Source organism: Watersipora subatra, chromosome 2, assembly GCF_963576615.1.
Source record: "Watersipora subatra chromosome 2, tzWatSuba1.1, whole genome shotgun sequence".
In the NCBI taxonomy this organism is placed as follows: domain Eukaryota; kingdom Metazoa; phylum Bryozoa; class Gymnolaemata; order Cheilostomatida; family Watersiporidae; genus Watersipora; species Watersipora subatra.
This window is the reverse complement of record NC_088709.1, coordinates 45628737-45644850: the sequence shown is the minus strand read 5'-3', so window position 1 is coordinate 45644850 and position 16114 is coordinate 45628737. Positions and strand designations below refer to the sequence as shown.

The 16114-nt window shown below is 34.6% G+C and overlaps 1 protein-coding gene across 1 annotated transcript in view; it reads left to right on the top strand.

The window, feature by feature from the left end:
* LOC137388778 (uncharacterized) overlaps positions 1-16114 on the top strand; it is a 41074-nt gene that overhangs the window by 4303 nt on the left and 20657 nt on the right. Inside the window, exons 2-4 of the mRNA XM_068075228.1 lie at positions 5125-5286; positions 12242-12304; positions 15251-15447. Of these exons, the coding sequence (XP_067931329.1) occupies positions 5125-5286; positions 12242-12304; positions 15251-15447 (422 nt within the window). The remainder of the gene's footprint in view (positions 1-5124; positions 5287-12241; positions 12305-15250; positions 15448-16114) is intronic.

Here is a 16114-nt window from a genome sequence, read left to right as displayed (position 1 = left end):
ACGTTTGAAGTTTGGATAAAATCAAGCATAAAATGTTAAAATACGTAGTGAATACATGGACTAACAGACAGACAATGACAAAGTAGGACATATTAATGTAGGTTACTAGTCAATTATTTTAGTTGATTACACAGAAACTTTCATATCACTTTGTACAATGTTTTAATACTGTGTATAATCACATAAAAATTTATTCGTGAACTCCCAGAGCTTTTTATAGTTTTTGGAACAAATAACTACATTACGGTGTATTCATTTGAGAGCATGGGCTCCAACGCATGACACTTCAGTTATGGGAGGCAAATTTTAGAAAAACTTGACTTCCAACATCAAGGTTTGACTGTGTTAAAAATACAGTAGACACCTCTAGAACGTAAACCTGTTAGAAATACAGTAGACACCTCTAGAACGTAAACCTGTTAGAAATACAGTAGACACCTCTAGAACGTAAACCTCATATAACATAAACTCCACTTGACATAAATAACTTATGTGAGGTTTTGCTTTGTACTACATAAGAAATTACACGTAACGTAAAGTTTCAAGTCGGTGCAAGTTTTCAAATTCTATTTGAATAATTAGAGTTCCATAGTTAGCCTTACAACTTAGGGGAAAAAATTATATAATAACACCCCTCCCCACACCCCCCTGCAGTCTAGCGTGCTGTGAGAGATTGTCAGCTGCGCTAATAATGCAAAGAGAATAGGTAAGAATATACAGCTATCAGATATTCTGATAATACCTGCTGTCAATAATGTAAAATAATCATAAAATATATTTTTTATAATATTCTTTTGCAAAATATGACGAATTGGGAATCCCTACAGAAAAACTGTGGTATGGCAATGTTGGTACATCAACAATGACATGTTTTATTTGATGATATCCCAGGATGCCAGAGTGCCTCATGTTTGTGTATGACAAGTATGGAAGGTGTCTGTTGTTACTAACGCACTTATAATTAGACTATTGCTAGAGGAAATCCTGTCTCATTATAATCAATTATCTTCTAGTCATCAAAAACTTGTATCAGGTTCTTTCAGAGTCAACAACATGTCTTACAATGAGTGGGCTATGGTAAAGTCTTTTGAATAAACACTGAATAAACATCAGACAGTATGGAAGGGTATTAAAGGTAGTAGAGATATAACAAGCAAGGCAATCTCTCCTATCTTAAGTACCGTCATATACTGAGTGAAATATAATATGTCTATTCAGTGTTTATTTACCATAGCCTACTCATGCTGATACTATTAATTATAAAATATTTGCTGACTCTCAAGGAACCAATAAAATATCTATTCCTTCTATTGCTTTCTAAGAAACAAATTGATATGGGAAAATAATTAAATAAAACCGGAGACACAATTTATGTTCACTTCTGAAAAATCCGATAACAGAGCATCTGAAGAATGATGCCTGACATTCATTATACAATGACCGAGTTATGCAGAGACAAATATGTTTGGTAGATGACTTATTACCATGTATTTTCCAGCCAATGAAAGAACTAACTAAAAGGTCTAAGATCTAACTAAAAGGTCTAAGAACTAATTAAAAGGTCTAAGAACTAACTAAAAGGTCTAAGAACTAACTAAAAGGTCTAAGAACTAACTAAAAGGTCTAAGAGCTAACTAAAAGGTCTAAGAACTAACTAAAAGGTCTAAGAACTAACTAAAAGGTCTAAGAGCTAACTAAAAGGTCTAAGAACTAACTAAAAGGTCTAAAAACTAACTAAAAGGTCTAAGAACTAACTAAAAGGTCTAAGAACTAACTAAAAGGTCTAAGAACTAACTAAAAGGTCTAAGAGCTAACTAAAAGGTCTAAGAAAACTAACTAAAAGGTCTAAGAACTAACTAAAAGGTCTAAGAACTAACTAAAAGGTCTAAGAACTAACTAAAAGGTCTAAGAACTAACTAAAAGGTCTAAGAACTAACTAAAAGGTCTAAGAACTAACTAAAAGGTCTAAGAACTAACTAAAAGGTCTAAGAACTAACTAAAAGGTCTAAGAACTAAAAACTAGCAAACTAAAGAAAATCACATTTTGCAATTTTACTTGAAAAATTATTTAAAACTTGTAGGAATCTGGCATACAAAAAGGGCAAAGAATAAAGTTGGATTTTAGCCTAGTGAGCAAAGCTGAAGAGAAACAGAGATTTAATCTAGGTACTGTAGCTGTTAATCTAAGTGCTGTAGCTGTTAATCTAGGTGCTGTAGCTGTTAATCTAGGTACTGTAGCTGTTAATCTAGGTACTGTAGCTGTTAATCTAGGTACTGTAGCTGTTAATCTAGGTACTGTAGCTGTTAATCTAGGTACTGTAGCTGTTAATCTAGGTACTGTAGCTGTTAATCTAGGTACTGTAGCTGTTAATCTAGGTACTGTAGCTGTTAATCTAGGTACTGTAGGTAGGTACTCTAGGTACTTCTCTAGGTCAGTTTCTTTTTCAACTAAACATAACTCTAAAAAACTCACAAAAACTTGTTAAAAACAACACCTTCTAACCGGGCATGAACACGCTGTGTCAGCAGTTCATCTGCATTTATTGCTGCGCTACATTTAAAGAGCTGTTTTGTTTGAAAAGCTCTTTAGCCTAAATAACAATAGCCTACAACTTGGTATGTCATAGAACTATTTTTCCTAGAATGATGCGCAACCTATCTTAGGTTTGTTTTTCATAGACCAATTTACTGTCTCCAGCAACAGTTCAAACATCGGTTTTTAAAAAAGATCAGACAATCTCTGCCTCTGACCTTTAAGGCATGCGTACAGAATGAAGAACCTGTTCATGTCTGTCAGACTGCAAATGCTAGATTACAGTATTGAGCAAGATAGGAAATGCTTGGGAAACTTTACCTCAAAGTTTGGTTTATTTCGCTCCGTGGATAACATATACATGTACTACGACCTTTTGTAGCATCATTCAATGCACGTAGATGTACGGAAGTTAAAGAGAAATTCTTTTTGAAGGGGGATTTTACGACAGCAATTATTCATCTCTAAGCTGGTTTGATATATGAGCTTATGTCAGGACAAATGGGAGCAGCAGTCTTCAAAGAAGATTTTGTTTGAATCATGTATTTCAATTGCCGCCATAAAAATTATCCATTTGCTATAATGTAATTTAACACTAAAGACACAGAATTTCGAAAGAAGTTGCTGATATATTAGATCAATGGAAATTACATCTAAAATACAATTACCACAAAATAAAACATAACAATTAAAATGAAATACAGTAGACACTCCTATAACGTATACCTCCTATATTCATAACTATCATAAAATGTAAAGAATTGAAATCTTTTGCTTCGTACTACGCAAAATTCGATATAATAGAAACTTTTAGTCGATGCAGCTTCTAAAATTTGATTTAAGTAACAAGAATCCCGTAGTCAGCTTTGAAAATATCGCTTTCCCTTTTGCTACACTTGAGAGAGAAAGTGATGTATAAGGTTATCTCTAATATATATACCCATATTATATATTATTATATATTATTATATAATATATAATTATTATATATTATATAATATTATATATTATATATATAATATTATTAATATATTATATATATAATATATAAATATTATATTATATATTATTATATAATATAATATTTATTATATATACTATATATATATACACATGTACCAGTACCTTGCCAGTCTAAATCGCCTTGAGAAATTGTTAGATGTGTTGATAAAGCACAGAGAATAAGTAGCTGCATAATTATTAGGTGCGGGTGCTAGAGTGTCTGTATACAGATTAGATCTGAATGTCACGAGTTAAAGTATTTTCAAAAGCTATCTGTTATCATAACCTTGAACCTTTTCAACAAATAGACAAATGAATAGATAAACACCACTCTTATTATAGCAAACTTACATTGTTGGTTTACTTTATTTTAAACATATAAAACAATTTTATTGTTTTCCTTTAGCAAAATAGACCTTGCTGTCTAGAATAAAAGAATAACTCGAAGTAAATTGATTTTGAAAGTGTAAGTTCTCCTTAAGTCATTGTAAAATTCCTGCAATCATGGACCATGAACCAAGGAAGAGTAATAAGAAAAAGAAGAGAAGTTGTCGATACAAACCAATAATACTGCAGCTACGGTACAGTCAGTACACTGAAATATATTGAAAGGTCTAGTACTTTTCTTTTTGAAGGCCCAAAAAGATGAGTTTGGGAAAATCTTGGAGCGGATTAGTCGATTGACATGCATTTTACCAATGATATACATATAATATATATATTATATATATAATAATGATATACAGCGGGGGCTGTATATCATTGATTTTACTGTTCTTATAACGCCAAATTCCTATGGCGTAAAAAATCCTGCAATATATTATTTACATTGTAGGCGCTTCTACTGTATTATTATTAATAATTATTATTATAAATAATAATAATAACAATAAAATATAACAACTAAATAAAATATGAAATATTCTCAACAGCTGGTTCACTCAAAAACCTGCTTTGATTTTGACATGAAAACCAGACAGAACCTGAGCCTCACATGTACTAGCCGAACGCCCGGCATTGCACTGGTATTAAAAGACAGCTTATAAACAGTGGCAGGTAATGTAGTTGCCATTGGCTAATTTGAGTAAGCTAGTATCTGTATTGCTAAACTTCCTAATAAGAGCCGTGAGAGCAAGCTTCAGTGGCGTTACATGGCAGAGTTTCTAAGTGTATTTTAACCCAGATAGTGACGCATATCGCGCTACAAATCCATTGTAACTCGTGTAGCCAAATAGGTTAGCTCTTCACCTGGTCAACAAGAGGTTCTGAGACCAAATCTTTTGCAATACAGATTTTTATCATTAAATTTTCATTGCTATTGGCATAGCTGGACAGACTAACGACAAACTGTGAGATTTATATACACGCGTATACCAACCACTTTGATTATGGAAACTCTTCTGCGATTACATATTTGAAGGAATAATGCCTCCTATTAAATATTCCATTGATATAATTGTGCTAAACCACTCATTATCTAAACAACTATCTACTTCGTAGAACACAATCTCTACCCATAATTGTCTGTTACGCAAACATCTCATAGTCTCTCATGACTCTCACATCCATTTTCTACTCTGTTACTACAGCGCTGCAAGGAAGGGATGCACAACTTATCAGTACGAACCAACAGAGTCAGACATCTAGTCATGTGACCTCAACAGAAAGTGTATCCACATCGCAAGCTGGCCTTAAAGCTACTTCACAAAGCAGCAGTTCAGCAGCGCGTCGTAACTGCACATCTCGGTTAGGTGGGTAACCGGATTATTTCAATTCTTTTTTATGTTGCCTTAGTTTTTGTGAAGTCTGGTTTTAAAATGATTTTACTAAAAATACTTTTATTTTGAAAAAGTAGGCCTATTACTGTTAAACAATCTTTACTATAATAAGAGCTATGTCTGTCCCTTTGTCTGTCTGTCTGTCCATCTGTCCGTCCGTCTGTTCAAAACTACAGTTAGAAGTTGGCAAAAAAATTGCATCATATGAGCTTCAAACCTGTGACCTTTCCCTCAGTGCCCTGGTGCACTACCACATGCACTACCACAGGGTGTATTACATTTATCCCTCTCTGCAAGGTAGAAACAATATATTAATTAAAACTGCAAATTCCTAGGAACTTTTTCATCTAATATGCATTGTTAGAATTGCATAAACTATATTAATAAACCCCGCTAAATCGCGTGTGTGCGTGTGATGTGGTGTGGTGCGCATGCGTGTGTATGCGTATGCATGTAGGCATTTATCCAATACACTACGCTGTCCAATACTATGGAACAATGTGTGCACATACTTATTACACTTGCCAACTTTTGTGTGTTTCTGTCTGCGTAAATGCTAAGCATTTCCACATTTTTTGCCCTTCCACCAGGTTGCCAAAAATATTTGGTGTCAAAACTCCATCTGGCTCTTGAGAGCCAGTCTTCTAAACACCCACCTGCAGGCCACATAATTATAAACTTAAAAATGCACCTCCACATGCAGTAAGAGATCGTGTTGAATGGCGCTGCCAATATATGACAGTCTTACAGTATAGATGTGGCAGAGCAAATGAGACCTTGATAAAACCTGCTGCCACGCCATATTACTTTTATTATTAGTTATAAACTAATATCATTGTTTTAAGGGAATTACAGATAAGTTAACATGATTAGATTCAAAGAAATAAAAAAGATGTATTTTGATGCTTTACACTTTTTGTAAAACACAATTTTTAAGATGCTGTTAAACACTGAGAAAGCAGTGCTAAATATCAACTTGCTCAGAATTTTAATAGATTTTATCAGAAAGTATTACTATTTTACTATGATTCTATCATTGTTTGTGATGTTGGTGGTGCTCTGACTGCCAGGATGTTTCTAGATTAAAGTCAACCAAGCTCCATCATGGTTAAACCGCTCAGTATAGGAGTATATGACTCTATTCAGGAAGTTCTTCTTTATCAATAAAGAAAGGCTTACCAGCAACTTGAATTACCTGATGGATTTGTGCATGATATGAAAAGAAACTACAAATATCATAGCATTTTACAGGCAGTTGTACCCCAATCTTAGCGAGGATGTATCCTTTACCGTTGGTTTGTGTGGCAGATGCCTGAGGCTTAGATTTGCTTTACGATTAGAATAAATATTGTTTTGATCTTTTGACAGTCGCTGACAGGTGGGAAGATTTAATGGCAGCCAACTTTGGTGTTGGGAAATTCTTAACTGTTTCTGAAATCTGCCATTTTAAATCACAAACCCAGTGACTATAGGCTGATGGTAACAAGCTCTTTGTGAGGTAGGAATAGCTGTCTATAAGAACCAATAGGTATTTCAGAGGATTAACTTACCCTTTCTGGCAGAATGACAAGTCTTGATCAAACTTGAAAAAAGGACAAAACATTGATAAAGTGACTCAACGTTGCACTAAAGTGGATGAGTGATGAGGGGCAGCTGAGAAAGTGCAACGTTTCTGTGATGCACTTGATGATTAGTTTTATCAAGATGGCCGGGAATGCTGAAATATGGAATATTTGGAGGTGAAAAGAACGCGCTATGGTCAGAGATGTTAACAACTCTATCAGCGTAGTATCACAGTGGACATAATGGCATGTCATGAGTTTAATAGTTTGTATTGTCCACAATCATTCAGAGGTGGCATGAGTCAAGGCGATTATATAGATCGATAATAATTATAATATAAAGATGCAAGTAAAAACGAAATTTGCAACAATGAGTTCTTTAAGCCTTTAGTCCTGCAAGTAGACCAGTCTAGGCTGGATGGAGAGCCGATACACAGAGCTCTACCAGTTTTGGGACTCACGATCCACAGTTGCTCTAGAAAGAAATGCAACTTTAACCAGCTGATATGCAAGGCTAGTATGTGAGAATATGATGCCGATACTCGGCGCAAGTATGTTCTGCTGGGCACTGGAAATCTGCTTCCTGAAATATTTTTTGTTGATGAGATGAGTTCAATCTCCTTTGTCTTCAGCTAGTTCAAATTCTAGCGATTCTATTGCTGCGCATTGTAAGTATGGGGATTATAATCAAGTTTTATCGCAATTATAAAAGTTTTCAAAACAGGAACAAAGACTCATAGCAATTGCAAAATTTGCACAAACTTCAGATACCTTAAACTTAACACATTTAAACCTAAAATAATGTATAATAAACAGTCTCTCCACATCTGCAGCCTCTTTTTGATCGAGCTCATCAATATGGCAGTCGCTTCTCTCTTGCTTTTTGACATCAAAACCTCACATTATCCTGTATCATCTCTCGGCCCATCTGTGAGCCCCCATTTCACAAGAGTTGTGATCCACTTTGGGGGAATGCATCCTATAAGATAATGAGTCACACCATAGACTGATGAGTCACACCGTGTAGTGATGAGTCACAACATGGACTGATGAGACACACCATGGACTGATGAGTCACACCATGGAATGATGAGTCACACCATGGACTGATGAGTCACACCATGGACTGCTGAGTCACACCATGAACTGAATGAGTCACACTATGGACTGATGAGTCACACCATGGACTGATGAGTCACATCATGGACTGATGAATCACACCATGGTCTGGTGAGTCACACCATAGACTGATGAGTCACACCATGGATTGATGAGTCACATCACACCATAGACTGATGAGTCACAACATGGACTGAGGAGTCACATACTGTACTGATGATTCACAGCATACACTAAGCGGATCCAAGAAAGAAATACAGTAGCAATCTCTCTCTCTCTCGCAGTCAGTCGAGGTGAATAAGACTGTCTATGATTGTGGCGTACATATAGCAAATCTCTAATCAGCTCGATTACAAGCAGTTGTCTACCGTGAGTTTGTATTGATCTGCTTCCATTTTAAATTCCTCTTAGGGGAGCTACATCTTTATAGCAGAGTTTGGGCTTTCCTTGATTTTATTTACCATCACATAGTTGAGAGTATAATAGTTGACATGGAAGGTGACCTGGTTCCATTCTGTTTACATGGCCCAAACATCTCAGACTTTTTTTACTGAAAAGGTGAGCCATCAATCAAAGGTGGCCCGTTTTAAGATTTTTTCCATTTAAACTTTTACTATTTACATTTTTACCCTTTACATTTTTGCCATAAAGACTCACAATTTCACATGCATATGGTTACTATGAATGTGGTAAACGTATGCGTGATAATAACATCGTTAGCCAATGAGATGTGAAAGATGGAGACATAAAAAAGCGTTTGAAACAAGCAATAGCCAACTAGAGCCAGTGACAATGTCATCAAAGGCGTGTGCCAAACACATCAATACAGACAAACATAGGCCTGCGCAGTCGAGCCTCGTGGAGTCATACTAATCAGACTGCGTGTAATTATTCTTATGAGATGCAGATGGAGCAATCAGCGCTGCCCTTATCCTGTGTTATGGTTATAACAAAGATGATTTTAACATTATTATTATATACAGTAATGATATGTTGGAGATAGACCAACGGCGAAGGTAATATTATGCACGGGAAGAGTGATTAGAGAAATCTAGCAACTACATACATTTTCTCATTGAAGAGAAAGCTGTATCTCGGCTCATGAATTCAAACCAGCTGCTGCTCTGTCACTCTAAACTTGCTGTCTGCGTATGCTGCTTTCTCATTTCTCAAGTTTGACTTGCTAGTAGTTTTACAGAGAACTTGCCTTTTTTAAATTCACAAAAATTTGTCAACAACATTTTTCTACTCTCATGTCACAACTAAAACAGCTGACTTAAAGTGTAACTGTTTATTGTTGTCATACATTACAATGAGCCTTACAGGCTATGATTACATGTTATTTAATTTTTAATTTGTGTAAAATAGAACTTAACATGCACCCTTCTATAGATTATAGGTCAGAATTGTATCATGCACTCTCCTATAGATTATAGATCATGTAAAATATAACTGTATCATGCACTCTCCTATAGATTATAGATCATGTAAAATAGAACTTAACATACACTCTCCTATAGATAATAGATTATGTAAAATAGAACTGTATCATGCACTCTCCTATAGATTATAGATTCTGTAAAATAGAACTGTATCATGCACTCTCCTATAGATTATAGATCATATAAAATAGAACTGTATCATGCACCCTCCTATAGATTGTAGATCATGTAAAATATAACTGTATCATGCACTCTCCTATAGATTATAGATCATATAAAATAGAACTGTATCATGCACCCTCCTATAGATTGTAGATCATGTAAAATATAACTGTATCATGCAACCTCCTATAGATTGTAGATCATGTAAAATAGAACTGTATCATGCAACCTCCTATAGATTATAGATCATGTAAAATAGAACTATATCATGCACCCTCCTATAGATTGTAGATCATGTAAAATAGAACTGTATCATGCACTCTCCTATAGATTATAGATTCTGTAAAATAGAACTGTATCATGCACCCTCCTATAGATTATACACAATGACTCACAAGGGAGCCAGTTAACGTGCAGCAGCCATAAAAAAACAAACTAGGAATGCCAAATCTATACAGGAAGTACCTTGGCAACATGTTGTTAGAGTATCTAATTTGGTTCCAAATGGAAACACGTTGCTGTTGCTATAACTGATTTGTAAACATGTCTGGTACTAAGGCTACACAAATAGCCTTCACTTATAGACAAGGTCTAAACCTTTCTCTCACCTATTTACAGTGAGTGTTCTGCAATGAAAAAGCCTGATATTAGCAGCTAGAGACTAAATCATGTTTGATGAATAGGTCATGTTTATAAATATTGTTGTTTTAAACAAAATGGTTTTTAAATGTTTTGAATAGGCTATTTGGATGCAAAGTTATTAAAAGCAAAAGTTGGTATGACAGTGGTGTATAGTAAAAAAATCATATCTCAATGCTTGAAATATCATTTTATGATGCATTTTAAATATTTCACAACCTAGCAGTCGCAGTGCAATATTGATTGATTTTCACAAGATAACTGTGATTATCATATGCAAAATCAAAAAATCCCAAAAACCTCTATACGTTTTTTTAAATGACATAAGATCATATTTTAGATTAAAGGTCATAGTCTAGTAGCCAACAAACGCAGTGCGTAATTTGTACTTGACTCAATGAGGGATGTTAAACTTATTAAATAAATCTTAGATATTTATTTATTCTAATAAACAGATTTAAAGTTTTAAAGTGATGACTGCTTTCATTTAATTTATTTTAAATTAGATTAGTGCCAGAACTATCTCTTGGTAAAGGGTAAATTCCTGAGATCTTCTTTCAAGTATATATGTGGCCATGGTGCTGATCAGATAAAACACTGAAAAACATTTTATGATAAAATTGACAGAAACGCCTGTTTGTTGCGTAAAAAATGTTTTGATAAAATATTTGTGTAAATTTTTAGGCCATGGAATATAGGAAATCTGATACATTTGAAATAATCTGCGTAGAATACAGTAAGAGAAACACAAGGGAGCGTTTGAGTTTGAATTTACATTCTAACTTAACATCTGTGACATCTGTGACATCTGTGACATCTGTGACATCTGTGACATCTGTGACATCTGTTAAATTGAAGCTTATTTCAAGACAAGTTTTCTACTTAAATTGTTGAGGTGTAATCACTGAGTTAAGTACTAAAGCAGGTGGAGTTTAGTGATTGGTATCTCTACTGATATAATAAGTTTATCAGAACAATTTAAAAATATTTGAGCTTTGAATCCAAACACAGACTAAACATGGCATTCACATCTTATCGAATGAAAAGACAACTCTAACATTATTGTAGCACACTTATCTATGATTACCATGTTCCATCTTTATATCATACTGGAATATTCGCAGATAACTCAGAAATAAGTATACTCCTATTGTGTGCTGAATTCTCTCTTTTGTAATGTGTTTCTACAGTGAGAAGACAACTTTGATATTATTAGGTAGTACTGGCAGTAAGCCTGTCGGTGTCCCGATGTTTTCATTGCCGATCAGATAGACTGCAGGTTGGCACTTGAAAGGCTAGATTTTAGGAACCGAAGAAGTTTTCAAACCAAATATTTTTAGTGTCCTAGTGAAAGGTACAGAACATTTGTGCGAGAAGTTTGGATGAAATCGGTCAACAAATGTGGAAATACATGGCATTTACGCAGACAAACAGACACATAGACACATAGACACACAGACAAACAGACCTACAGACAGACACACACACACAGACACATAAACCTGCATACACATAGACAAATCGACACACACACACACACACACACACGCACGCACGCGCGCGCACGCACGCACACACACACACACGCGCGCGCACACACAGACACACACGCACGCAGATGCGCAGACTCTTAGACACATGGACATGCCGACACATAGACAAACAAACGCACAAACGCACAGACACACACAATGACAAAGTGAAATTTATTAGAATAGATATTAACACGTTGTCTTGGTTTCTGATTACCACATTATACAAATGAGCTCAATCTACAGTAAACCAACCAAAAAAACATTTTTAGCATCAGTGACTGCAATGTAAGTTGCCCTGTAAACTATATACTGTAATAGACACTGTCGAGTTACTATACAAGCCAACTCACTCTCTATCACCGCACTGTCCATAACATAAAACCCAGTTAAAGTTCTCTTAAACAGTGCAGAAACATGATTCTTTCTGTAAAGTTTAGTCAAGCCTAATTCAAATGATGATTGATTGTAGTTGGAGACGTTTACTTACCCTGCCAACCTGATAGCTGCTTTTACAGAAATCTGCAGTCTTCTAGTGAGTATTTCAATTATTAATTATTAATTAGCAGCAAATGTTGTTGAGCAAAGATTGACAACTCTGAACTTGTTTATTTTGGTGATATACACTGTACATACAACTAAGCTATAAAGGGGGACTTTTCACATACATACACAGTTTGTGCTGTTCTCATTAGCCATGGTTTTGAGACACATTGAATATACTATAGGCCTATAGTCTATATATTAAGTAAAAATATAATGTAAGGTGTTGAGATTATAACTTGCTGCCAAAAGCCAAGTAGTTTGCATTGAATTTTTCATTTGAAAATTCTACAGTAAATAAAAACCAGTTATGAATGCGTATTAAAACTAAAAGAGAAAATTGCCAAAGTATAAATCTTGCCATGGCATGACATGATAGACCATATATGTCCCAACAATGAAGCTTTATATACATTCTGAACTTTCTGCTAAAGTGAGTCTAATCCCTTGAGATTGAGTTAGACAGGCAGAGCAATCAGTCAACAATGAGAAATCAAGAGCGGAAGACATCTCTTCTTGCTCAGGTGCTTTGTTTTTAGATCTCCATAAATAACACGGGGATTTTCAAAGTCATTCCACGATTTGTGTTACAGCTTTGAAATGTACAGGCTTGACATTTTTATTGTCTAACTTGTCTATAGCAATTATAAATGAAATTTGCTGAACTATATATGTACATGGCTTATGTAATCCACACTCAATCTCACTTAAAACCAGAATGTAGTCTGGCTGTAAAGAAATTTTTGTGAATGTTGATTAAACCTGAAAAGTGGAACATTGACTGATTCATGATTTATTGTGATATCTACATACTTGGAGTAGCGCTACCTTGTGACTCAGCCATATTACATAGAGTTAACAGCGAGATTTCATTCTCAGGCAACACCTGGCATGTTATGCAAGGCACGTTTGTTCACATGTCCGTAACCAGGTTTGGAGGTTTGGATAAAGTAATGCTTCATACAGGATTGGAACTTCCGACATGAAATTTGTCGAGAGTCTGCCCCTCCGACGACTGCTCTAATCAACAGCAGCTATTCTTAGTAGCTGTGTGTATACTTATTCTCTGTGTTCTATCTGCTCGCTAAACAGTCTTTCACAGCACACGAGACTACCAGGGTACTAAATACAATGATAACATGAGGCCGCAGTAAGATTTATGGAATGAGGGTAAAAACGAGCTAGTAGTAATGCCTATGAGGATTTTTTGTAGTTGCTGGTACCTCTAGTTCTTATTGCTATTCATTCTTCAACATTACTCATTTTTAAATATTTTTAAGTTGACCCTATTTATTATTCTGCATATTTTAGATAGTTTTATTTTAGATCTGATCATTATAACTCACAATTCAAATATGATACAATGCAACTACATTTTAATTACAACTTACAGCTCCATATATGATATAGGTCAATTAAAATTCAATTACAGCTCACAATTCTAATATGATACAATTCAATCACAACTCACAGTTCAATATATGATACAATTCAATTACAACTCTCAATTAAATATATGATACAGTTCAATCACAACTCACAATTCAATATATGATACAATTCAATTTAACTCAGCATTTGATATATGGTACAGTTTAATTACAACTCACAATTAAATATGTGATACAATTCTATTCTATTACAACTCACCATTCAATATATGATACAATTCAATAACAACTCACAATTCAACATATGATACAATTAAATTACAACTCACAATTCAATATATGATACAATTCAATTGCAACTCACAATTCAATATATAATACAACTTGATTAAAAATCACAATTACAGAGATAATTAATGCACAGACACAGTTAATGAGAGCACACTACATGTAGTATATTATCTACTTATAGAGAGCACATTACATGTTTTATATTATCTACTTATAGAGAGCACACTACATGTAGTATATTATCTACTTATAGAGAGCATACTACATGTAGTATATTATCTACTTATAGAGAGCACACTACATGTAGTATATTATCTACTTATAGAGAGCACAGTACATGTAGCATATTATCTACTTATAGAGAGCATAGAACATTATTTTACAGCTCTTGGTTGATTGTCATGTTATGTCATGGTTTTAACAGCCTTTAATGATTGTAGCCAAAATGACAGAGAAAGCTGGTTTACACTATTGCTGTATGTCGGCGTTGTCCTCTCAAAGTTTAATATTCGACTATGTCGCTGTAAACCAAGACATTGCTATTGCAACGCGGATATGTCGGAAAACATTACAGCTTTTAAACTTTCCTGATATTTCACCTTCATCAACAATCTGTGCAATGAGCACCAAAGTGATGGTTATTGGTTATCACGAATAATTTGTATTTTCTATCAAGATAGTTGCTGCAGGACTAGTATTAAGTCATTTCATTGAGTGTATTGTGTCATGAGAACGCAATTACTAAGTTTCCATAAAGTGAGAGTGTAGCAACACTGATTCACCAGTGCCAAAGCGCTACGTGGGGCTGACAAACCCATTACATTTCAGCAGAGTGCTATAGTGGAGAGATGATTGTGCGACGCTTTACGTCAAGGTTGTATCTTTAACCTATGAGCCTGTACAAGTGCGACGATCCTGGTCGCTAAGACCGCTTCCATAATACAAAGATGGTGTCTCCACAGGTGCTTGATTCCAAATAACGGCAATGAATCACGACAGATTGAGGGTGATGCGGCTGTTTCCATGATGGCATTGCAGAGCCATATGAGGATGTGTCGTTATGTTATCATTCTATGAAAACTTAGCAACAGTTGCAGACTATTTTTTATGAATGAGTTTGTGATAGTGTGGTCAATGTTATCAATAAAGGATTGACAATCTATCGTAGTATTGCGATATATTGTGAACCGTCCTTAAGGGTTATTTGAATATTGACTTTAATCGTTTCTGCATAATAACTTCATCTTTTCTTTAAGATGGATCAGGACACGTTGAGCCATGTCTACCAGGAAACCACGAAGTGGTGGCAGTCAAGCATTTCTCTACCTACAGTTTTGCTGAGCAAGGAGGGACCCAGAGCCTGCCTAAGAATAGATGGCTTCTGCTGAAGGATGAGAGTGATAACTGTATGCACATCCTTCCTGTGAACTCAACAGACTCGGCCTGCATGCTGGTGAGTAGATATCTTGGCAATTATATTATGTTAATTCTTTCTTTTTTTCCCCCTAAAGCGGTCAGACATTATGGATTCGAAAAACATAATAATCAATTTATATTAATGTTATATCACATTATATTGTATTGGGTTGCGATGTATTGCATTATATATATTATATTTATTATATAATATATATTATATTATTGTTATTATTGTATTATATTAAAATATATTAGATTAAATTATATTGTAAATTTATGATATTACATAATTATTATATATTTATTATATTATTGTATTCTATAATTATTATATTGTATAATTATATATCTGTTTTATATTTTGCTAGGTTTTATCATTTTTATGTTAGAGTATATACTGTTGTCATAGGTAAATTCATGTTTAGCCCTCTATCCATTTTAAACATAAACACTATAAAACTTGGCCTAATGTAACAGCTACAGTTAAAAAGCACCTAGCAGTTTGTAAAAGTGTGATTACAAGTGGCCAAGAATGGGACCGGATGAATCCAATCCAATCTATCGTACAATCTTGAGCAATGTGATTTAAAATTATTTTTTTCCAAAATGTGCAAAAGTTGTCAGCATCAGACCTTCCTTCAAATACATTTTGTCACTATTTTTGTCGTCACCAGTGATTTACGCCAATTTGTCAAGTTCAT